General features: G+C 44.1%; 1 protein-coding gene and 1 long non-coding RNA gene across 2 annotated transcripts in view; one reads left to right on the forward strand and one right to left on the reverse strand.

Annotated features, from left to right (window-relative positions):
* Positions 1-23479, forward strand: part of LOC309358136 — a 322055-nt gene that overhangs the window by 259896 nt on the left and 38680 nt on the right. The gene's annotated exons all lie outside the window — the stretch shown is intronic.
* The window catches only part of LOC309357626 (cytosolic phospholipase A2 epsilon-like), a 40602-nt gene that overhangs the window by 15345 nt on the left and 1778 nt on the right, over positions 1-23479 (reverse strand). Inside the window, exons 2-10 of the mRNA XM_081889954.1 lie at positions 19154-19226; positions 10289-10425; positions 8893-9024; positions 7148-7188; positions 5208-5250; positions 3170-3224; positions 1842-1999; positions 1060-1137; positions 530-567 (exon numbers count right to left, since the gene is read on the reverse strand). Coding sequence (XP_081746080.1) covers positions 530-567; positions 1060-1137; positions 1842-1999; positions 3170-3224; positions 5208-5250; positions 7148-7188; positions 8893-9024; positions 10289-10425; positions 19154-19226 — 755 coding nt within the window. The remainder of the gene's footprint in view (positions 1-529; positions 568-1059; positions 1138-1841; positions 2000-3169; positions 3225-5207; positions 5251-7147; positions 7189-8892; positions 9025-10288; positions 10426-19153; positions 19227-23479) is intronic.

The raw sequence follows: 23479 nt of genomic DNA on the forward strand, positions 1-23479 counted from the left end.
AGGTGCGTGTTGCTGGCTGTATAAGCAGGATGTACGGTAAATAAAAAGGCAGGGAAGTGGAGGCTCAAGCTCAAGGTTTCTATGGAAAAAATAAAGGGGAGGGAAGACTGAGCATATGATTCCGGGGAGCAATGCCCATAATGTGGTTTTGTTAAAATCTGAACACACTTAAATGCAATGGACAGAATCCAGAAGGTAAATAAGTGTGCTTAAATGTATAGAAATCATAGTGCATAACAGTCGGATTGTGTCTCACTTGGTCCACGTAATTGCTAAACATCTTAAGAACTGTTTCTCAAGGCAGATCACCTGGACAACAAACGGTTTTAAAAAAACTTGGTACCAAATTGCTTTGATGGTGCATGTATTTCTTACATTCACACATTATGGTTTTCTGTGTTAATTCACCTCAAGCCAGACATTCAAAACCTCGTAGGTTTGTGAGATTCCACATAAAAGCAAAGTAGATCAGGAGTGAGGGGAAATACATGTGACTGGGGAGGCTCAGGTTTAGAAGAGGTTTTCTTACCAATCTTTTGACTTCACACTCAAATCAAATGTTTTGTTCTGGAAAAAAAAATACATACATGAGGGATGAACTGAATGTTTACATTTGAAAAGAGATGCTTGGTGGTGGAGGCCAAAGTTTGGGTCAACATTTGTTTTTGAAAACGTACACTTTAATGAGAGATAAAAAGTATGTTTTCAAATCAAGCAAATTAAATAAATATGAACTGTCCTGGTTTGAGTGATAATGAAAGTATGAATTAGTTTACACCGTAATTTATGGCAGGCAGGAAATTGTGAAACTGTCTTATCCATGTGCCCTGTATTTGGTGCTGAAATGTGCCAAAAGCATTAACATAATTCAGACTCAAGCTAAATATAAATCAGACAATGTGGGCCACGTTCATAGGAAAGCTTTACCTCAAATGAATGACAAGAGTTAACATGGGGTGGTTTTTCTTGGTGTGAATGCACTCAATGTTGACCCATTATTTGAAAAAAGTGTTAATGCAGGGGGGAGGGTTATCCCTAGGAGTCAATAGGAAGTCTCACCGGTGGTATTGTCACTTGTTCTTTGATAGGAAGAGTGTTCAAGGGAACAGTTGCTGACTCATTCGTGTCTGAGGAGGCCTGCATATAAAATGAAATTTATCACTAGGAGAAAATCATCTAAAGCAGTTGATATTTTCTTTCAGGGGCTCCTGAGGCTAAAACTAGGAACCAGCTGCTCGGTGGTAAACCATGAGGGTAAAGTGTCTCCCTGGCCACTTGAAGCAGTGGAAGGGGGCAGGGGGGCGGTGTGCCCCGGGTGCCAGCCTGGGGGGGACATTGCCATGGGTGGGCACCTCCTCCTTGGGACACTCGCTCAGGCGGGCGCCACCCCATTGGCATGACTGGCAAGCACCTCCCCCTTGGGATGCTCACTTGGGCATATGCCGCCCCCTTGGGACACTTGCACGGGCGACGTGCCATCCCCCCCATGTGTGACATGCCATGCCCCCACAGGCGATGTACCACACCCCACCACCCTGGGTACTGAAACACCTTCCTCCGCAACTGACCTGAAGAGTTCCCAATTACTGTGCTGAAATGTCCTGGCCCACCCAAGACTGGCCACTGGCTCTCTTCACCAGGAAAGGCTTCTCTGTAAAGGTTTCCTATACAGGCTGGCCAGGATAGTCTTGCCCAGCCCTGACTTATTTTGCCACTTGGTGTGTCCTCTGGCTTCACTGCCTCAGCTCTCACCCCTGGTGTCTCCTGGCTCCTACCTGACGAATGTCTGTGGCTCAGCCTCCCCTCAGCCTTATTACGGAGACAAAAAAACAACAACATACCGTAAGAAGCTGTCTCCTCGGCAGTTCAATATCCAATTCTGATTGGTTATATTTGATGTAGTGAAATTTAGCAGGAGCAGCACGGCAAAGCCAGGTGCGCAACGTGAGGTTTTGAGCTTCTTCATGGGAACCTCCCACGGAAAGAGTGAATTTTCTTTCTACAGAAAGGTGGTAGTGGGGAAGCAATACAGAGATCTATATATTAATAATCCCTCCCAAAAAACTGATTTAAAATGGCTTTCATAAATAGTCTATAGATGCTGGAAGCAGCCTGGGACCCACTGTACCCTTTTGCGAATGGAAGGTCACCTCCTGTTTGCAGAAGTGATGGCGCTGCAATAGAGGAGAACCCTCACAAGAGGGGGAAAGGAGACAGAACTCAGATTTCCTCCAACCCACTGCAGCAGATTTTGAAGGAATCAGGGGAAAGGAATTGAAAGCTATTTCCTGCCAGGGCCAGCAGAAAGCCAGTGTGGTGTAGTGGTTAAGAGCGGTGGACTCGTAATCTGGTGAACCGGGTTCGCGTCTCCGCTCCTCCACATGCAGCTGCTGGGTGACCTTGGGCCAGTCACACTTCTCTGAAGTCTCTCAGCCCCACTCACCTCACAGAGTGTTTGTTGTGGGGGAGGAAGGGAAAGGAGAATGTTAGCCACTTTGAGACTCCTTCGGGTAGTGATAAAGCGGGATATCGTATCCAAATTCTTCTTCCCTATCATGTAGAGCCATGTTTTCCAAACTTGGGTCTCCAACTTTTTCTGGACTATAACTTCCACCATCCACAGATAGCAGGACCAGTGGTCAGGGATGATGGGAACTGTAGTCCAAAAAAAAAAGCTGGAGACCCAAGTTTGGGAAACACTGATATAGAGGGTTCTACTCATGTTAAGTGAAATCCCCTTGCAGACTTTCTCTGCTCGATACAGGGAAGCATGGGGTTTGCCTCTTACTAGTGTGGAGAATTTGTGTTCAGGCATAATGCCTGAATAGGACTACAGTTAAAATGGTCATGAATGTTCTATGACTTCACAGCAATTCAATAAAGACTAGGCATGGAGGAAACACCAGCTAGCTTGCAAAGAGGCTGACAAAACACCAGCTAGTTCTTATTTTGTTATATTACATATACACATGGAAAGCTGTCATATACAAAGTCACACCATTGGTCCATCTAGCTCTTTATTGTTCATACCGGCTGGCAGCAGTTCTTTGGGGCTTCAGACAGGAGATTATCCCAACAATAACTTGGGATGCCGGGGACTGAACTGGGTGTACCACTGCCCTCCCACTGAACTAAGGCACTCCCCCAACCCCAATTAAAAATTGCCTACCTGTTTTCCTTCTTCCCCCATCTATTTGAACTTCCAAACAGGCAACTTCACGCGCCTGTAAAGGATAAAAATTAGAATCAAAGAGTGAATGTAGAACACATTTTTATGCCGCAGCCTGGTTTTGCTATGTAAGGTGCTATTATGAAATCTAACTGGTGCAAATGTAATAAACTTGGGCTTAATTTTAGCCACAGCCAGTCCCCACACTAAAACCTTCCAGGTCAAAGGTTATGTGTTCAGATGATTTAACTCTGGCTTCTCTGAGTACTACAGTCATACCTTATGTTACGTTTGCTTCATGTTATGATCTTTCAGATTACATCCCGCGGCAACCTGGAAGTACTGGAAAGGGTTACTTCCGGGTTTCGCCGCTTGTGCAGAAGCGCAAAATGACGCCACGCGAATGTGCAGAAGAGGCGAGTCGCAACCCACGCGTGCGCAGACGCACCGCTGCAGGTTGCGCTCTTTTCATATTGCGAACTGGCGTCTGGAACGGATCACATTCGCAACCAGAGGTACCACTGTATATGCAATGCAGCATTACATAAAATGTAATCTCTCTTATAAATTTAATGAATTATTTGCTCATCCACAATGAGCCAAGTAAATAGGATGCAACTGAAAAGACTGTTAGGAAAGGAACAAAATTCAGGGTAAGTCAGAATTTATTGGTGGACGTTCACACCTATGGAAAAATATTACCACAACACTTGGGGACTTTATTACCGTGGAAACAAATCCTGCCCCCTGCCTTCTAGATGGCCCAACCCCCAAAGAAAGGAATTCTAGTCTGCCTTGCAGTATACGGACTCTGTCTCCACTACCACAGAAATGGTTTTGGAATCTAGAATAGAAAGAAAGCAGATACAGTATCTGCCCATCATAGTGATGAGCATTTTGCCAATGAAGGAACAAACAAAAACCTCTGGATTGCTTTAGTGACAAACTTGTCGCCACCTTCTGGTGAGCAATGGGCCATGCCTATGCCAACTTTGAACCTACAGAGGTGGTTTATGATCAGCCCTACAGCTGTCCAGTGATCCCACTTTCTAAGTTAAGAGAAAGGCTGGGGGTTGTTTCCAAGGCAACTGGAGTGCCTCAGCCACACAAGACCAAACCTGTGCGAGCAGGAAAGGCCAGAATGGTGGGATTTGCTTGAATGCCTCTGGGGAAAGGCATCTTGCACTCCTTTGCTTAGTAGCCCTTGGGCAAGAAGACTCTCACCCACCCACTCTTTTCTAGGGAAAGACTGGGGCAGGGTGGGTATCTTAGAGACTGCTACTTGAAGGCACCTTGAACACCTTCAAGCAACAGTGTCTAAGCTCATCATTAGGGAGGTGATAGTAGGAAACCTGTTGGGAGAAATGAGGGGTTGCCGAGCACAATATTTTGCTTGACTAGTAAAGTAGCCCAAAATGTAGGTTCCTTTGCAAGGATTTCTCTTCTGTCAGTCTACTGGCAATAACCATTAGGGCAGGAATGGGGGGAGCTGTTGATATCTAGCTCCCATAAGCCCCTGCCAGTATGGCTAATTGCCAGGGATGATGGGAGTTGTAGTCCAACAACGCCCCACAGCTCAGCAGTTCCTCACCCCTGACCAACCATGTAACACGGTTTTATAGTTATGAATATTCTGCCAGGACATGTTGGAGTCTGTTAAATTCGCTAGGCAGTGCAGGGGGGAAAGTTAGGCACAGAGAAGCTTAAATCAATTATCATGTCCCAATCTCAGTGTTTTAGGAAGCTTCAATATGAAGGTGGCAGGTATAGTATGCTTTGATTTTTGCCACTTGGTGGCACTCATCTGATGGTGGAATGCGAGGTGGAGTGTGGCAACTGTAACCAAGCTTCTCTGTTCCACTCTGAGCTTCCTCACCTTGGGGGAATTGAGTGGGAGAGCTAAGTAGCACAAATTCCAGTTCCAGCTTGTCATGTACAGGAAAGTTGTGTTTAGGTATGCAGAATTTGAGTACCTGCACTTTATAGACCTTAAGCTCTACTAGCTAGTCAGATAAAGAAACAGAATTCATAAACTTACCACCAAAACTCCATTAGTAAATATCTTCTCTGGGACATCTGGGCTGAAAGGGAAAGGAAAAGAAAATTATACCAGTAACTGTAAGGATGGCATTTTATTTGTATTTTGTTTTCTCATTTGTCAGCAGCTGTGTCTTTTGCGGCTTCCTAGTGGCTCCACAACTTGTTTGGCACAGCCAAATATTCACAAAACCAGGCCAAGAAGGGACATGCCACCCCCAGCATGGGCAGCATCCTGACTCAGCCTGGGAGTTCTTCAGGTACATTGGAAGCTGCCTGATACTGAGTATTGCCTGTACTGACTGGCAGCAGCTCCCCAGGTTTCAGACAGGGGGCATTCCCAGTCCTACTAGGAGACGCTGGGGATTGAACTTGAGACCTTCTGCATGCCAAGCATATGCTCTACCACTGAGCTGCAGCCCTTCCCCAAGAATGGTGTCCTTTCCAGTGCGGAGGCTGGAGGGCTATGAGCTCAGGAGGACACCCAAGACAGTGAACAACAGGAGAGGGGGAGATGCCAGGAATTGGGGAGCCTCTCTGAAATGCTCATTCCAAAGGACACATCAGTGTGAGGGGCCTAAAGGAAAGCTGGAAAAGCAATTAAACAAGCAGACTTCCAAGCAACGTGGAACTTCTGGCTAAACCAATTGCATCAAGTTCTGGAGTAACAAAAACTCAGAACAAGCATATCACATATGCTAAACATGCTAATCATCTGCATACTCTCCCTTGCTTTTTCCTGTAAACCTAATTGTAGTCGTTAACAGTCATCAACAGGTTTACCATACCTATTGAGTCAATCACCCATCTCCTGCTACCCTCCTGAGAAAAACCCCACCCCACCCTCCCACTATATATAAGGGTCTGGTGACTTCTGTTTCAGTGTATCTGAAGAAGTGTGCATGCACACGAAAGCTCATACCCAGAACAAACTTACTTGGTCTCTAAAGTGCTACTGGACAATTTGTTTTTATTTATATATATATATTGACTGCGTCAGACCAACACGGCTACCTACCTGAATCAGGACAAGCAGATTATGGGACGAATCTCCATTCCTGGGAACAACCATATAGTGGACGAGACTTGAGCACATCGCTGGCATATGCTACAAATTGGAGCTGTGCGCTCTGAGGCAACCCCTGGGCCACCTGTCTCTCACTGGCATCTCTCCACACCATACTTACACATATGACACCTCCAGTGCCCACACAGAGCTTCCCCACCCACAAGAGCAGCTTTTCCATTCATTTAGATAAAAAGCAGAAGCTGTATGCAGAAGAATGATGCACAGAGTTGTCTCTCCATGGAAGTGAACAGAGAAGACTGGCTGTACAGGAGCCCTATAAAATGCTTTCAGACTACAATTCCCATCATCTCTGACCATTGGTCTTGCTAGCTAGGGATGATGGGAGGTGTAGTCCCAAACTGCTGGAGACCCAAAGTTGGGAAACACTGCTGTAGAACATGCAAGGCTCTGGATCAGGAATATCATGGCACATGCTGTGCAGGATCTCTTCTCCCTGATCTCTAGTTTTCTGTAATCAAGGAGTTTTATATGGAGCATCCAGTCACAAGGTTTCTCCATCTGTCGACTGAGATGAAGCAGTGAAGCAGTAGTTCTATCATGCAATCTCCTTGATGAAATATTCCTGGCCTTCAATAGCCTCTCTATAAATAGCCAGTGCTGAAGCCCTTTAGCAAATGCTACAATATCCCCATCAATATGTTAGCCCCTGCTATGCCACATCGATCCTTCAGTGACCATTATTGCCCCAATAACAGAATATGAATACACACCATCAGCAATACCTAGTTAGATATATATTAAAGGTTTTGTACCAAGAGAGATACAAGGCAAGCTTTTTATCAATGCTGCATTTTATTTTATTTTTTGCATGTCATTTTGTTAATGGCATGTGCAACAACAGTTGTTCTTACCTGCTCTCCATTGTGAATTCAACTTCTAGTTCCTCCTTACCCTGAAAGTTTAAAAAGCAAAAACAGTGACGGCATGTTCACACATTCCCTTGAATAATAAGCCCACTTCACACATTAGTTAAGTGAAGGGAGTCCATGCCCTGAGTTGTGGGCATTCATGCTATGGAAGACTAGGAGCATAATATTCCATAGGAGCTAGAATCCTGTCCAACCAGGGTTACAACTTGCTTCTGCAACTCAGAAGTCCACCCTCAATGAGTGGAAGTCAGGGGGCAGGACTGAGAAGCCAAGTCACCTCAGAGGCAGCTAGGGATGGAAGGACCTGACCATTTTGGTTTTCTCAGTTTCTCATCTTTCCAGTCATCAATCCGGTTCTCCACATTTCTGCAGAAACTTGTGATTATTATTTTTTAATCCTCTTGGAAATTTGTCAGCATCTTAGTGTGGATTTCTGCTAATAAACACATTTTTTTACATGCAGTTTTGACTAATATACACATCTTTGCAAGCAGTTTCCCCTAAAAATGAGCATTTTGGTAAAGATTATTCAGCTGTCCCTAGGCTATACCTCTCAGGTCCGCTGTGGGGCCATTGACCAGGGGGTGGGCGAGAGCCTACTAACAAAAGGCTGTGCTGATGTGCCTTGCCCGATAATGTCCCAAGACAGCCAGCTCTCCATACCACATGGAGGCACTGGTGATGCCCAAGCAGCTTTGGCTGCAGTCCCAGTGGGGGGGGGGGGGGAATAGAACTCAAATCCCTTTAATTTCAGTCAAAAACAATTAGCCACATTTAATTCAATGGGACTTGAGTGTGACTAGCACTCTTTGGGTTTGGGTCCTAGTGTACATTGCCTTGTCTGGACTGGACTCAGATGTTTAAAGAAACACACATACTGTTCATACTTTACATGTTTGATATGGGAATCACTGGTGTATTCAGTATCAAAATGTTTATTTCTACAGTGGTACCTCAATTTAAGAACTTGTTTACGAACGATTTGGTTTACGAACTCTGCAAAACTGGAAGCAGCGTTCCAGTTTGTGAACTTTACCTCCGTCTAAAAAAGAAACCAAATGGTGGAAGGGCACCAGCGGTGAGAGGCCTCATTAGGGAAAGCGTGCCTCAGTTTAAGAACAGATTTGGTTTAAGAACGGACTTCAGAAACGGATTAAGTTCGTAAACCAAGGTACCACTGTATTCAATTAGGTCAATTAGTAATCCTCTATAGGTGGATGATTTGTTTATCAACAGCCACTGCTGTGAAGGGTCACCGAGCTCGTTTTGAATACATTTAAGATTCCCTATATTTCCACAGCTAAGTAATGCTAAAATAACTAACCATAGTTGTTGTGAAGGGTAGGTTTGCATAATTTTAAACTAACTGAATTATCAGGCTATGCTTTTTTCCATTTCATTGCCATTTAACTTTAACCTTTAGATTCTTCTTCTTCTTTTATACCCAAGTACATATGTTTTTGTACACACACACACACACACACACACACACACACACACTTCATGCATCTAATGAAGCGCACTCTAGTTCACAAACGCTTATGCTATGATAAAATTTGTCAGTCTTTAAGGTGCCACAAAACTCTTTTGTTGTTGTCTGTGTATTCAAAGCAAGTGTAATTCTTTTATATGGTGCCATTGCTTAATAGCTGAAAGGGAACTTCATTGAAAATTGAGAGAAATGTGGATTTGTTTTCCACAGCCTGTTTTTTACTTGCAGTACTCACTTTTGGATTCAGCTGAAAGCTCAGGCGGGTTGTTTCACCAAGTTGGATTTTGGAAACATCAAAGAAAACAGTGAGGAGATGGTCATCTGCAGTATGCTTATCTTCATCAGTAACTTTAAGCTCCAGAATGTTCTAGAGAAATCCAGAGAAGAACTTTAGAACTTCTCATAGACTAGCCCCTCTTTCTAGGGGCACCTCATCCAAGGAAGAGGAGTGGGACTCCAGGAGCACCAAAGACCCCAAAGAGCTCACAACTGAGCAGTCTGATGTCCCCCACCCCAGACCTGAACTCAGGGCTGGCCCTACCAATAGTCAGAGTGAGGCAGTACTTCAGGTGGCAAATAATGGTGGACAGGAAGCAATAGAAAGGTGTCAACGGACTGAGCTGTATGCACACCACATGGCTTGCCCTGCAACTCCTAAGCCAGACTGCTGCCCTCAGCTGTAGTGAATAAAATTCTCCCACCACTAGTGCTGAAGGATTCAGTGCCAATCCACTGTTCTTCAGCTTCAAATGGGTCTTTGGCCTCAGGCATCAGAATGTATTGCGCTGCCCCTTTCTGGACCTTCTTCCCCTCGGTCCAAACCCTCCCTCTTTACTCCTAACCCCTCAAAATCAGATAGTCCAGCAAGACACCCACAGTCAGTGGAAGGGTGCTTATCCAACAGCCGTAGGGTTTCAATAACAGGGTTTTTTCTCAGCTAGGAGGGAGAAGCCAAAGGAGGATAAATTGTGATCCAGAAGATGACCAGGAAAACAGAGGAGCTGCCTAAGAGGATATAAACCTTCCAATCTTTCCTGGGCCCTTGCTGGGATAACTTCAATTTATCTTAGTGCCAGCTGTGAACTTAACCTTCATCCAGCTCGGATTTGCCCTGCTCCCAAGTATGAGGAACTGTTGACAGACCCAACCAAGGCCCTGACTGGTATAACCATCCTCACTACGCTGAAGATGTTTGTTACAGTAACACATGCCTCACCCCAGAGGTGAGGATGGGAAATCAGTGACCCTTCAGATATTGTTGGTCTCCAACTCCCATCAGCCACAGCCAATATGGTCAATGGTCAAAGATTATGGGAGTTGTAGTCCAACAACATCTGAAGGGCTATGGGTTCCTCATCCCCATCCAAGGAGGTCAATCCAGGGGTAATTCCTGATCTAAACTTTTAATATTATGTATGTGTCATCTTCCAGAAAGTAGAACAGCCCTGTTTGAATTTGTATGATGTTAACACTTGGGAAGAGGAGTAAATATTGGGAGTATCTCCATAGTGATATCTCATTAGTTATGGCCCTGCTTTTAAGTGACACCTGTGCAGTTCCCAGTCCTCTGCTTCTGTGACTGCCTAAATAAGTAGCAATTCCCGTTTAAGAGCGTTGGCACAGCTCCTTACCTTTACTTCATTCTGAATCCTAAAGTGAAATGTTTCATTCCACACCGGGTCTTTGTTGTCCTTCACGGTCTGGGTCCTAGTCTTTTTCACTGAAGCAGTAGGCATCCACAAGGTCACGTAGCAATCAGACTGGGTTACTATTGCAAAAGATGTGATTTTTTAGCAATAAAATAGCAATATGCAACTCATAAGTATTTACAGCACAAGTCTAAGCATGTTAAATTTTGGAATGACTCCAAATGAGTTCAGTGAGTCTTCCTTCTGAGTAAATATGCTTAGGATTTAACTATCAGTGCAGTGTTTATTATATATAAATTCAGATATTCATGTCAGGTTGAATACAGGGTTTTTCTGGCAGAAATAACCAGTACTATGAACACAATCCAATTGGGACCTTAGCACAGGGTGGAATTTTAGCACTTGGCACCCCCCCTCCCCCCAAAAAATCCTGATATGGATGATTTGCATTTCAGGAGTGGTGCCCCCAGTCTGAATTGGGTTCATGGTGAGGGATTAAAAAGCTCATGTCCCTATATTTTCCACGCCAAAATCCCAATCTGGATTAGGAATTGAGCGGGCGGGGGGGGGGGGGTAGAGCATTCTGGCGATTTTTGTAAGGAAAATTCTGCAAACAGCATTATCAACGTCCCACGTAATCGGTCCCTTAGATCACTCTTAGACAATGCACTCAGTGCAGAGCAGAGCAGCTTATATTTTATGGCATCACAGACACTGCCAAAGCTAGTAAACGAGATACTAATTATTCCTTATACAAGCAGGGCTGGAGCTTTATTGTGGTGCATTCCCGGAAAGCAACCACATCTTAGTTCTAGATTAAGGAATGTTTGTCCTACACAGCACTTCAGACAATAGCAAGGAATTCATTACAAGAGATCACACATGTCAGGAGCCCTATATTTTTTTCCACCTGCATATCAAAAAAATGATACTTAATGCAACAAACAAAATTAATTAACACAAACCCTGATGCCAAAGCTGTTGCTTTGAATTAACAAAAAGAACTGGAGTAGAGCAGATCACCAAGTCCAACATTCTGGTGGAGTTTGTGCTAATTAAAAAAAGCATTTGGGGGCACTTTCCATGCCCATTCAATCCCTTTTAGTAGCAGAGTCCTCAGCATGGAAATCATACTTGTCCAAAGCTATATGGAAAGCCATATTTGGAGGGATGGAAGGGGTTAGCTCCATGCTGTAGCAAAACTTCTAACACTATCACAAGAAACCCTTTCATTCATAGCATCTATGGGCTTAAAATAGTATTTTCAAAGAGCATCCGTGGACTGGAAATTTCACTTTGAGGGATATTTTGCTAAATTTGTTTTTTCCTCATTCTTTGCTTAACTGAAAAACAATAATAAATTATTTTTTTAAAAGGAAATTGGAATCTACTCTTGCCATTTAACTTTGCAGCATCTTCTGTACTTTGTCTCTTACTTCTGTAATGAGTTTTATAAGATTTCATGAGATTAATCACTTTATCTGCAGCTGCTGCTAAATTAGTTTGCAGTCTGATCTTTCTGCATCTATGAGGCACTTTATCTTCCCACTGCTAAACTGAAATGTGTTTAGTTTTGTTTTATCTGGCTTTTGACACATTGCACTCTCTTGGCTCTAGGCTTTTGGATTTGTGCTCAGTTGTTTCACTAGATGCTTCTGCAATTTTAAGTTGCATCATCTCAGAAGGAAGAAAAGCACCCAACTGAAGTTATTACAGGCAAGGGCAGATTCAGTAAAGGGAGGACTGACAAGCTGGTTAAGAGTGAATGGGAAGTTGAAGGCTATTCCTTCTTCTGCCCCTTCCCCATCTGGTTATGGGAATTGGTTTATCAATACCTTTTGATGTGAATATGTGGTTCCATTCATTTTTTTAAAAAAAGCATTCCGAGGACCTCGAGGTTAGGCAACAACTAGCTGGTCACAAACATACCTTTCTTGGGTGATTGCCCTGAAACTCCAGATATTTTTGGATATCATCAATTATCTGGATCCATTTAAATCTGGTTTCAGGCCTGGGTCCTTCATGCACTGATGAATGACATGCTGAGGAAAGGTTCAGGCGAGTGTGACTGAGCAAATTCTCAATTAACTCTTGGTGGCTGTGGATAGCATGGACTGTGGTATCCTTCTGGACTCACTGTCTAGGATGAAAAATGGGGACTGTCTAGGATGAAGATCCATGACCAGCAGATGTTGTGGAGACTAGAGATAAGGATGAATAAACTCAAAGGGGAGCTGGTAAGCCAGCCAAGGTCCAAGGGAGATTGAGCTCCTATATAGCCATTGCCAGCTCTTCTTCTGGCCAGACTTCTGTTGGGTCATCTCCCCATTCCCAGTTAGACCCTGATTGGATCTTTAGCGAGCCAAAAGCCCACATGACTGCAGAATGTCATCCATGCTCACTGAATTTAGTATGGTTTTGTTGGAATTCTGTACTCCCAAAATCTGCATGTGGGCAGAGGGCAGCCTTGCTTTCTCTCCTGCCAACTAGGCTTCAGTGCCCTGCTATATATCCATGACGTTTGAATAGGCCATACACCTGTGAAATCCAATGCATGCCTACCTAAACAATGTGCCTGATATCCTAGATAAAATCCAGGGATGAACCACACAGTTGGTGTCTACATGTGTTGGATTTTAAGAGCACATACAGCATATTCAAATGTGACACCCACAAATCAACAACTAGTGCCTTCAGAAGTGTGGCAGATGCACTGAATGGATGGGGAAGGAAGAGATTGGAGAGAAATAGCAAGCTTATATCACTAGCATACGTCTAGATGGGCCAAGGTGTACCATATTACCAAAAAGGCCTGTAAGAATAAGTCTAGGTTTCAGAGGCAGACACTTGTGACTGGAACTAAACAGGTTTTGCAGCATGCAGCCTCATAGACATGTGGGTGGAAAGAAAGCTCAGTGATTTTCCCAGCTGACTTGGGACAACATTCCTTCCCAGTTCTCAGGTATGTTGATGATCAATCTGATTGCAATCATGCAAGCAATACCTTGTCCATCCATCCACCCCCATGGCTCCCTGTAGAATAGCATCTCTTCCTGTTTTCCAATTCCTAATTCTTTTGCGTGTCACTAGTCAAGACTCAATAGGTGGGGTTCTTCTTCCTCGTCTCCACCCAGACTTAGACCTTGGGCACTGAGTACAGCATTCAGACCAACAATTAGTGGAATCTCAATCAGCCGCTAACATCAGAGCTCAGTAGTCCTCAGGGATCCTTTCAGGCATATCAGAGCTCCGAGACATAACTGTGGCAGTTGCTGTCATTTTTGCCAACAGCAGTGACAGACCCTGGGGTCTCAAATTTTAGAGGTTCCCTGTGTGTCACCAAAATTGGGGGGGCAGCCTCTCATGCTTCATTCTAAAGCATAGTTCGCTCAGTGCGAACTGGTCACACACCCCTAAATCTGCCTCTGCCAACAGTATAAGGTCAGATGACCAGGAGGCCAGATATTTCAGAATAATTGATGTTAATGTTATAAATTACAACCAGGGCTTAGGCAAAAGTGCACACACAAAAAGTTAAATGCACTTGGCAATTCTTCCTGTGCCATTTTTTAAAAACAGAGCTTCTTCATGTTGATTGCATTATCCCACATAATGGGGATCATCACACAGCATGATAACTTTATGAGCATGATACCATTATGATGCTACAGTGATGCCATGAAATGCAGCTAATTTGTAGCTGCATGGTGAGTGTGTCACTAAGCCATCTCAACAAGAGCAACCCTTCCTGCTTTTGTTCTCTGTCAGTGGATGGATACTTTTGCCGCTATCAACACAACACCCTCAACATTGCTTACAAGTGATCGGCACTTTCCGGCCAATTAAACATAGTAACATAAGTGCACAAGAATAGCCTGCTGGATCAAGCCAATGGCCCATCTAGTCTAGCATTCCTGTTCTCAGTGACTAACTAGATGCCTGCAGGAAACCAAGGAGCAGAACACGAGCACGAGAGCACTCTTCTGTCCTGTGGTTTCCTGCAACTGACATGCCTCTTACCATGGAAGCAGAGCATCAACATCATAGTCATCGATGGCCTTCTCCTCCATGAATTTGCCTCTTTTAAAGCCATTTTAATTGGTGGCCATCACTGTCTCCTGGGGGAGCGAGCGCCATAGTTTGATTATGTGCTGTGCGAAGAATAACTTTATGTGTCCTAAATCTTTCAAGGGACGCGGTTGGCACTGTGGTCTAAACCACTGACCCACTCTTGGGCTTGCCAATCAGGAGGTCAGCGGTTCGAATCCCCGTGACGGAGTGAGCTCCCATTGCTCGGTCCCTGCTCCTGTCAACCTAGCATTTCGAAAGCACGTCAAAGTGCAAGTAGATAAATAGGTACCGCTCCGGCAGGAAGGTAAACAGAGTTTCCATGTGCTGCTCTGGTTCGCCAGAAGCAGCTTAGGCATGCTGGCCACATGACCCAGAAGCTGTACGCTGGCTCCCTCGACCAATAAAGTGAGATGAGCACCACAACCCCAGAGTCGGTCACGACTGGACCTAATGGTCAGGGGTCCCTTTACCTTTTAAATCTTTCAACATTCTGCTTCTTTGGATGTCTGCAAGTTCTACTGTTATGAGAGAGGGAGAAAAACTCCTCTCTATCTACTTTCTCAATGCCATGCATGATTTTATGAACTTCTATCGTGTCACCGCTTACTCACCTTTTCTCTTAACTAAAAAGTCCTAAATGCTGCACCTATTCTTCATCAAGGAGCTGCTCCATCCCTGTTATTTTGGTTGCCCTGTTCTGAACCTTTTCCAATATCCTTTTTGAGGTGAGGTGAGGCAACCAGAGCAGGACTTCAAATGTGGTCACACCATAGATTTGTATAATGGCATTTTGATATTGGCAGCTTTATTTTCAATTCCTTTCCTAATTATCTCTAGCGTGGAATCTGCCTTTCTAATGGCTGCCGCCCACTGGGTTGACATCTTCACTGAGCTATCTACTGTGACCCCAAGGTCTCATTCCTGTTCTGTCACCTCCATTTCAGACCCCACAAGCATGTATGTGAAATTAAGATATATATATTTTGCTCCAGCATATATTACTTTACACTTGTTCATATAGAATTTCATTTGCCATTTTACTGTTAGAGTTGTACAACAAATACCCCTGATCTGGACCTTGTGTAGAATTCAATTCACTCCACCACAAGAAAGAATTTTAAAACTTTACCTCAGAACAGTTTTAAACACTTCGTTCTTTTGTAACATTTATATTTTGTAACTTAAATTATACATTGCAAAAATAAGCAATGATTTTCAGTTCCTATATCTGCTCCCAAAGTGAGATATTAAGCATCTTTAGTAAAATGAAGTTTCTCTGTACAGGAGTGCCAACTTGAATAAAATATTGTGGGGGCCCAAATAAGCCCCACACTGCATAATCAGTCTCATGATTGAATGGGAATGTCAACTTTGTGGGGGCCCAGCCCCTCAAATATTTTATTGTGGGGGCCAAAGCCTCCACGGCCCCTAGGAATTGGCTCCTAAGTCTCTATATATCTAAAAAAAAATTGCGCTGTATCTGACTGATTGCTTCTGCCTGTTGCAAGCAACCTCCAGGTAAATAGACTTCCACAGGTTCTCTTTAGTTGTGTCTTGTGATGGGTCATGAGATGAGCCACAAGATGTTTGGCTCATTCACAATGGGAAAACCCTACCTCTGTGCCTAAGGCAAAAAAAACCTGCCTTCCCATACAGCATTTCTAAATACAATACTCTTAAACACATTAAACGTATAACTAACATTTACTGCCCATTCACCCAGTTTGGAGAGATCCTTTTCGAGCTCTCCACAATCTCATTTTGTTTTTGTTTTTTTAAAAAAACCTGAACAATTTAGTGTCATAAGTAAACTTGGCCACCACAAAGCCAACCACTACCTTTTCACCTCCTCCCTAACCACTATTAAGATCAAGGCTAGAAGTACATATGTGTCATCCATCAAATGGTTGTGGAAATAAAAGGATATGTTATGCTCTACTCAATTAAATTTAATAATTCTAAATGTCAGATGTCCAGGGACAAGCAGGTTGGTCCAGCAAAGGCAGAGCTCTCTGGGAGGCAATCTGAGGGCTTTGCTGTTGAATTGTGGAACAGTGAGTTTCCAGCAGCCTATTTCTGTTCTGCCTGACAGAGACTGACAAGAGGATGGAGCAAATAAAGCTAAAGGAACCCAGTGAGTTACACTTCCAAGTGCAGCAGGTGGTGTGTATGGCTATAGCTTCACATCTACCTTGCAATTCATCAATAAATTTTCATTTTCAGCTATTGGGTCAGCCTCAGTTAGCAAGAATACAGTTCCAGTCCTAAATTGTCCCAGTCCTAAATATTATTTAGTATTCCAGGCCATGAGATTATTCGTTTAATATTGTATAATTTAATTTTTTCTCATAATCCTGTGAATCAGCAATGTCTTTCAATTTAGCTTTGGACTCAGATGCCAGCACCTTGCTATATCAGCCAACCAAATGTTGCAAAAAAACAAGCTTAATAATTTTCCATTTTAAAACATTCTGCACTAGATGTTATTTCAACTGTTTACATGAATAAAGTCTTCTGCTTTCTTCTGGTTCTTTTCACCTCACACTTTTTTCCCATTTAGAGCTTTCTGCATTTAAAAAATAAAATAAAATACTAAGGCCAGGGCACATCCTTTCCAACCTTTTTACTGGCACATTTTACTGGCACAATTTGTTTGCGTAACACCTTCCTATTATTCATGATGCTAATCTGGCTTCACATAAAATGAGGCTTGGAGATGTTGCTGATCACAAGCTTCCAGTAGCGACATACAAGAGACAACTTGCCAGTTACTGTAATCGACGGTCATACTCTTTGTTACTATAGTCTCCCTGAAATCCCACAGACATCAGAGACTATGCCACCATTATTTGGAGGGAAATGGTTTACAGGCAGCAGCTGAAATATCACCAAGTATGGTGGTATCTAACTAGTGACAGATGCCCACAGAGGCATTTTCATACACTCTCCCAAGGCTGGGTATTTGTTAGAACTCCTGGAATAAAAATAAACAGAAACAAGTAGAACCTGCAGCAAAACGTTGCCATGTGGAACATTCCACTTTCAGCTGGCCAATCATGCCCTTTTCCAGGAAACTCCATTCTATTTCCACTACCCCTAGTTTCCTTCCACTAAGAGAGGACTCTCTGGAAAAGACCCTGATGTTGGGAAAGATTGAGGGCACAAGGAGAAGGGGACGACAGAGGACGAGATGGTTGGACAGTGTTCTCGAAGCTACCAACATGAGTCTGACCAATCTGCGGGAGGCAGAAGAAGACAGGAGTGCCTGGCGTGCTCTGGTCCTTGGGGTCACGAAGAGTCAGACACGACTAAACGACTAAACAACAATCCCCCATCAGTCAGAATCCTGTGATGCTGAGTATGCTCAGTTCTCACTGAGCTGTTGGGGGAGCTTTCCCATTAGGTTTCCCCCCACAAGCCTAAGATATTTGTTTTTCTGCCAACGTTGGGGTTCACGCATTGCTATTGCATGTGGTTGGTGCTCTTTTGGTAAATAAAAGATCTATGCTCAAAGATGCACTTATGTGTGATCAATTCTTGCTTCATCGAGTCATCATCTCATGTTAAGTAGTAAAGATACAGTGGTACCTCGGTTTACGAACTTAATCCATTCTGGAAGTCCATTCTTAAACTGAAATCATTCTTAAACTGAGGCACGCTTTCCCTAATGAGGCCTGCAGCCGCAACCCCCTTGGTTGAATAAAGACACATGACTCAAGTATTTAAGGTTAACAGGCTAAAAAAGGCCACAACTTTATTGGTTACAGATGATGAGTGGTATTGGCTTAGGCATTGGATCTAACCAACTATATCTGACTCCAGCCCATCTGCAGGGAGTCCGAGAAGGGTTTACCACCAGTAGGGGGAGTCCTGCTGATGCACATCAACTAGGAGCTCCCCCGGGGGTCACTGATAGGGGTCGTGCCTTAGGCCCTAACCTCCCTAGGCTTTGGACAGGACCACGTCCCCCGGAATCCTTTAACGGAATACCCTTCAATATGTGGGGCAGCTGATGGCACTACCTCCCCTCTTCTCCAGAAATATTCCAATGCCTAACCACCAAATCTTAAAAAGTTGTGACAATTTGCTATAAGGTAGGCGAAAACCAAGTGGCTGGTGCCAATTTGTCAAGTGGAAAAATTCCCACCAGGCCCCTCAACGGTTACCAACTGAAGTCCATATCAAGGTCAAAAGAGATGAAAACCTTAAAGGGCGGGAGGGTGGGAAAGCCGGAAAGAGAGAGATCTCCCGTCCTGCCTTTATCAGATAGGCCACACCCCCAGACCAACCAGATTGGTCGGCCTGGCCAGTGACCCAGCTGGGAATCCCCCAGTCACACGGGGTTGGACACCCACCCCTTGAGCACGTGGAGGGGTCGTGAGAGCCCACAACACCACCTCCTCCTTAAGGCGGAAGTGGCCTTCTTAGACCAAGGTAAACTTCTCAAGCCAGGACACTATTTTCGGTTTTGCCGAGTTCATAAACTGAATCATTCTTAAACAGTACTGTTCTTAAACCAAGGTACCAGTGTACTTTCAAATTGTATTTGCATAGGGCTGGGTGTAGTTTAGATCCTGCATACAACTTTTTCCTTCTATATGGTAATGTTTGAGCTAAGTTGGTTCTGCAAATGTAATTCTCTACTTGCACTGAATATAAATGCTGACTTGTGAGGCATGCATATAAAGATCATTCAGTGATGAGTATATTTGTATGGTTATGACTCTAGGCTTCTTATAATGACAAGGAAGCTCTCAGAACAACCAAAATACTCACGCAGGTCTGCCTTCCGGAGATTTTTCATTTTTATGACCTTTACGGTGAGAAGGCTGCAAGGAGCAGGTTCCGTCTGCAGAACAAAATCAAACATGAAGGATGGGTTAACATTTAGCTTATTGTAAAGATGGCATCTAGCTGACTTTTGACATACCACAGGATGCAGAATCGCCCCCTCCCCCAGCCTGGCATAGGAAAGGAGGAAGAAAAGCAAAATTGCAAGCCCATCCCAGCAAAAACTCACAGATGCCTTGCTGCAATGAGGCATTAGGTCGCACTGATGTAGCTAGAGCAACCCAAGCAAGGGAAATCTGTTCCGCCATATTGTCTGAAGTCTACTTACAATAATATACGCTAGCCTATGAGTGCATCTGTCTGTGCTGCTGCGGATGGGTCTAGGATGGCACATGTTGGTTAGCTTCTCTCCTCTACTCCCATCCTCCTCCTTAACCCTTTTGTATCCTTTTCCATCACTTCAGCCCGGTGTACCATGTGGCGCACTGCATAGGTTTACAGCCCCTGGCACCTTCTACTCTAGTTATGAAATAGTGAAAACGCAGATTTTTTTGCTGCCTGAGGCAAAGCACAATATTGTGTTTCCTCTCATTCCACATATGGAAGCCAACTGAACTAGGAATTGAATCTTACTTTAACAGCAGAGTTCACCACAAGTGAGGATAGAAGGCCAACATCTATTCATCCATCCACCCATTCATTCAATTTATATCCTGACTTTCCTCTCAAAGAAGCCCAGATTGACAACTTAGGAGGCACAAAGCAGGCTGCATGCCACAAACAGCTCCATCCTTCAGCATTTGCAGTCTGAGGCAGCCTCCTCACTCTGTCTAATAGTAGGACAGGCCCTGGTAACACAAAGGTCTTTGTGTTCTTAACCACTTTTTTTTTAGTGGCATAGTAACCAAAAGGCCTTTGGTCTTTATCTTACACCTTTCTGTCCAATTAATTTTTTAACACAGTACAAAGACGCTTGACGATTATTGGTGAAATAAGCAGTCAATTTCTGGGCTTCTTAAATAACTTTTCTTCACAACATTCCTGCACAGACACGGGCAAAGCCAGACTAGTTCATGACTGAGGTGAATCTGATCCTTGCTCCAGAAATATGCAAAAGCCTAATGAGGCATTCCCCTCCTCTTATATTTATTCTTCAGTTCCATTGAAACGACTACAAATACTTAGCTGAAGCCTCAAATGTATCTAAAGCACTGCAGTACAGGGGAAAAGCTTTGGCAGCCTAGGACTGTGAAGGAAAATAAGGACATTTTCCATTTAATCAATTATTTTTCTATATCATGCCATTTCTAGACAGTCATCATTTTCCAGAGTAACAAACCAAAATGGCACATCCAGGTCCCTGTCCCAAGGAACTTCCAATGTAAAAGACAATGCAGAAGAGAAAACAATTGAAGGGGAAGAAGATGGATTAGGGAATGATGTGTGCTTGGTTCAGTGCTTAGGCTTAGTTTCAGTAGGGCAAGGGTGAGGAACCTAAAGACCTCCAGATATTGCTGGACTAGGGCTTCCATCATTGCTGACAATTGACCAAGCTGGTTGTGGTGATGGGAGCTGGAGTGTGTGCAGATTACCATCTTAAAATGCAGCTAGCTTGATCTTTTTCTCAATTCAGACTGAAGCTGGTTTACAGGGGAATGCATCAAAGTGCAGTATTTCCTATGCAATGACTGAAATAAATGAATATTCTGGCTATTCTGAATATTCTGTGTGTACAATGCTTCCCAAACCAGCAGTGAGAGTGCACTGTATGCAGAGTAAACAGGAGTATGTACACAGCCTTTGAGTCCAACACGATAGAGGGCCTCTGCAATAGGGGACAGAGGTTCTAGGTATATGGGGCTCCAGCTCCCTCAATATTTTGAAGCAGGGGGCCCAGCCCACCCAATATTGAGGGGGCCAACATCCCCTGCCAACACCAGGCACTCTCTGTGTGCCACAGCCCCTGCCTGGGAGCCCAGGAGCTGGGAGGGGGCTGGGACAAATGAGGGCAAAGATCGTCCTCCGTGCGTCTGGCCCCTGCTCTGCACATGCAGGGAGGAGGCCAAGAACGGAGCCCAGCAGCTGCATTCTGCCTCCTCCTGGCACATCGCGGCAGCAGGGACAGGATGTCCGCGTGGCCTGGTGGGGGTGGGCTGGAGGTGGGATGTATCACATGACGCATCACGTGATGTGCCCTCCCCAAATGTGGGGGGTAAGGCGGCGCCCCTGATAGGGGATGTGAGGTAAAGGGCCAGAGTGGAGTACAGGGTCAGGTTTAAGGTGCTGGTTTTGACCTTTAAAGCACCTTCCGGCCTAGGACCCACGTACCTACGGGGTCGCCTCTTGCGGTATGCCCCGCGGAGGACCTTAATGACAACATTTTGGAGGTCCTGGGTCGCAAGGTGGTTAAATTGGTCACAACTAGGGCCAGGGCCTTTTCAGTACTGGCCCCTACTTGGTGAAACGCTCTGTCACAAGAAACTAGGACCCTGTGGGACTTGACCTTTCTGCAGGGTCTGCAAGACAGAGCTGCTCTGCCTGGCCTTTGGTTTGGACTCAGTCTGAGCCTTATGTTTCCCTCCCCTTATGGTTTTGATGAGGCTGCATTTTAATTTGCATTTTAACCTGTATTTTAAATTGGTTTCCGTCCCACCCCCCCATTATGGTTTTACTGTAATTTTACTGTTGTTAGCCGCCCTGAGCCCGGCTCTGGCCGGGGAGGGCAGGTTATAAATAAAATTTATTTTTATTATTATTATCCGAGGAGGAGAGACAGTTACTAGAAGTGACCTTTCAGCTGATTATTATTGTCTTCTCACTGAACAACCTAGGCCCAAATGCATATCACAGCAGATGTCATTTGCCACTGCCTTTTAGCAGCTGCTCAAATGAGCAGTTTTGGCTAGCAGACAATTTACTAACACAGCTGAGTTGGTCACACCTCGTCATGCTCTGGAGGGAGGAGTTTTCATTTCAGCAAATAGCATCCAAGTTCTTTGGCTATCAGGCCGTGTGCTAAAAAGAACACTTTCCTTGGAATTTCTACAAATGTGTCACCAGAACAAGACCCTTGAAATATATCTTTAACTCCACTTGTGAGGAAATGCAGTTAGAATTGTGGAAACTCTCCTGATCAGATAATAAACACTGATTTCTCTCCAAAATCACCATATCATGATGCATATTTCCCTCCCCCACCCAAACAAAGCACACACCTTGCCCAGAATTCTACCTTAGGCAATATTAGTCAGATGTGCGAACTCCACCCGGAGAATTTCAACTTTCCTTAGATTCTCTGTAGATATTTTATTTTGAACCTTGAATTTCATTTTAATGAACGCTGAGGAACCTCTGGACTGTGGGTCTAATTAGGGTCACTAGTCCTCTGCATTTGAGGAGGCCATTTTGGCTAAACAATCAAACCTCCTGCTCTATATGTTGGGCAGGTAAAGATGTAGGTGGGCCAAACAGGGTTAACACATGAAGATAGGCAAGCCCCAAGCTGATTTAACTTCAAAGAGAACTTTACACTTTTCACGTGATTATGTCTGGCAAGGTTTCCAGGACAAGACTAGGTCTCCCCGTGACTCAAAATGCAATCAGTTGAAAATATGTTATGTATGCACAGATCAATGCCTTTGCACCATGATCCACCTGATACAGTGACTGTTGCCAGATAACTAAGAGCATTTGCAACATCCTGTGTGACTTTGTCACATGTCATTCTTTCTGCCAGTTGTGGCACAACCTGGGCTGTTCCAGCAAAGTTAGTTTTCCTGGCAAGGGATAGAGCCAGACACCTCCTATTTTCTGGCAGACAATGTATCTCATAGTAGCTGTTGATGCGGAAGTTATTGAGGATGATATGACAACTACTGGAGTTTGGTATGAATGATGAGGCTGTTAATGATACCCAAGAAAGGTCAGGCAAATATTTCATTGTTATTTTATGAGGGTTATTGAGTTTGGTGGGTTGCCAGCATGGTATAAAATATCCATTCTTGGCTCTTAGATCAGCCCAAAATCTGAGAAGGGTTTGTGCTCAGAGAAATGCGTATTCACTTCATATTACCTAAAGCTCTGGTTAGCCCACCAAACCGTTTGCCCTTGCCTATAACTATTGCAATAAAAGTGCTTCCCATCCATGTTCATATAGGCCACAGAAGCACTACCCCTTCCTCGATGTCCTCTCCAGTGATGCTCTAAAAACTTCTGAGGTCCTTCAGACTTTTCCAAGAACCTTTCACTAAGCATGTATAATTGGTTCATAGTTGAACCAATGACCAATTCCTTTTTTTTCTGCCAGCTCTA

Source organism: Podarcis melisellensis (genome assembly GCF_964234715.1).
Source record: "Podarcis melisellensis genome assembly, chromosome: 1".
NCBI lineage: Eukaryota > Metazoa > Chordata > Lepidosauria > Squamata > Lacertidae > Podarcis > Podarcis melisellensis.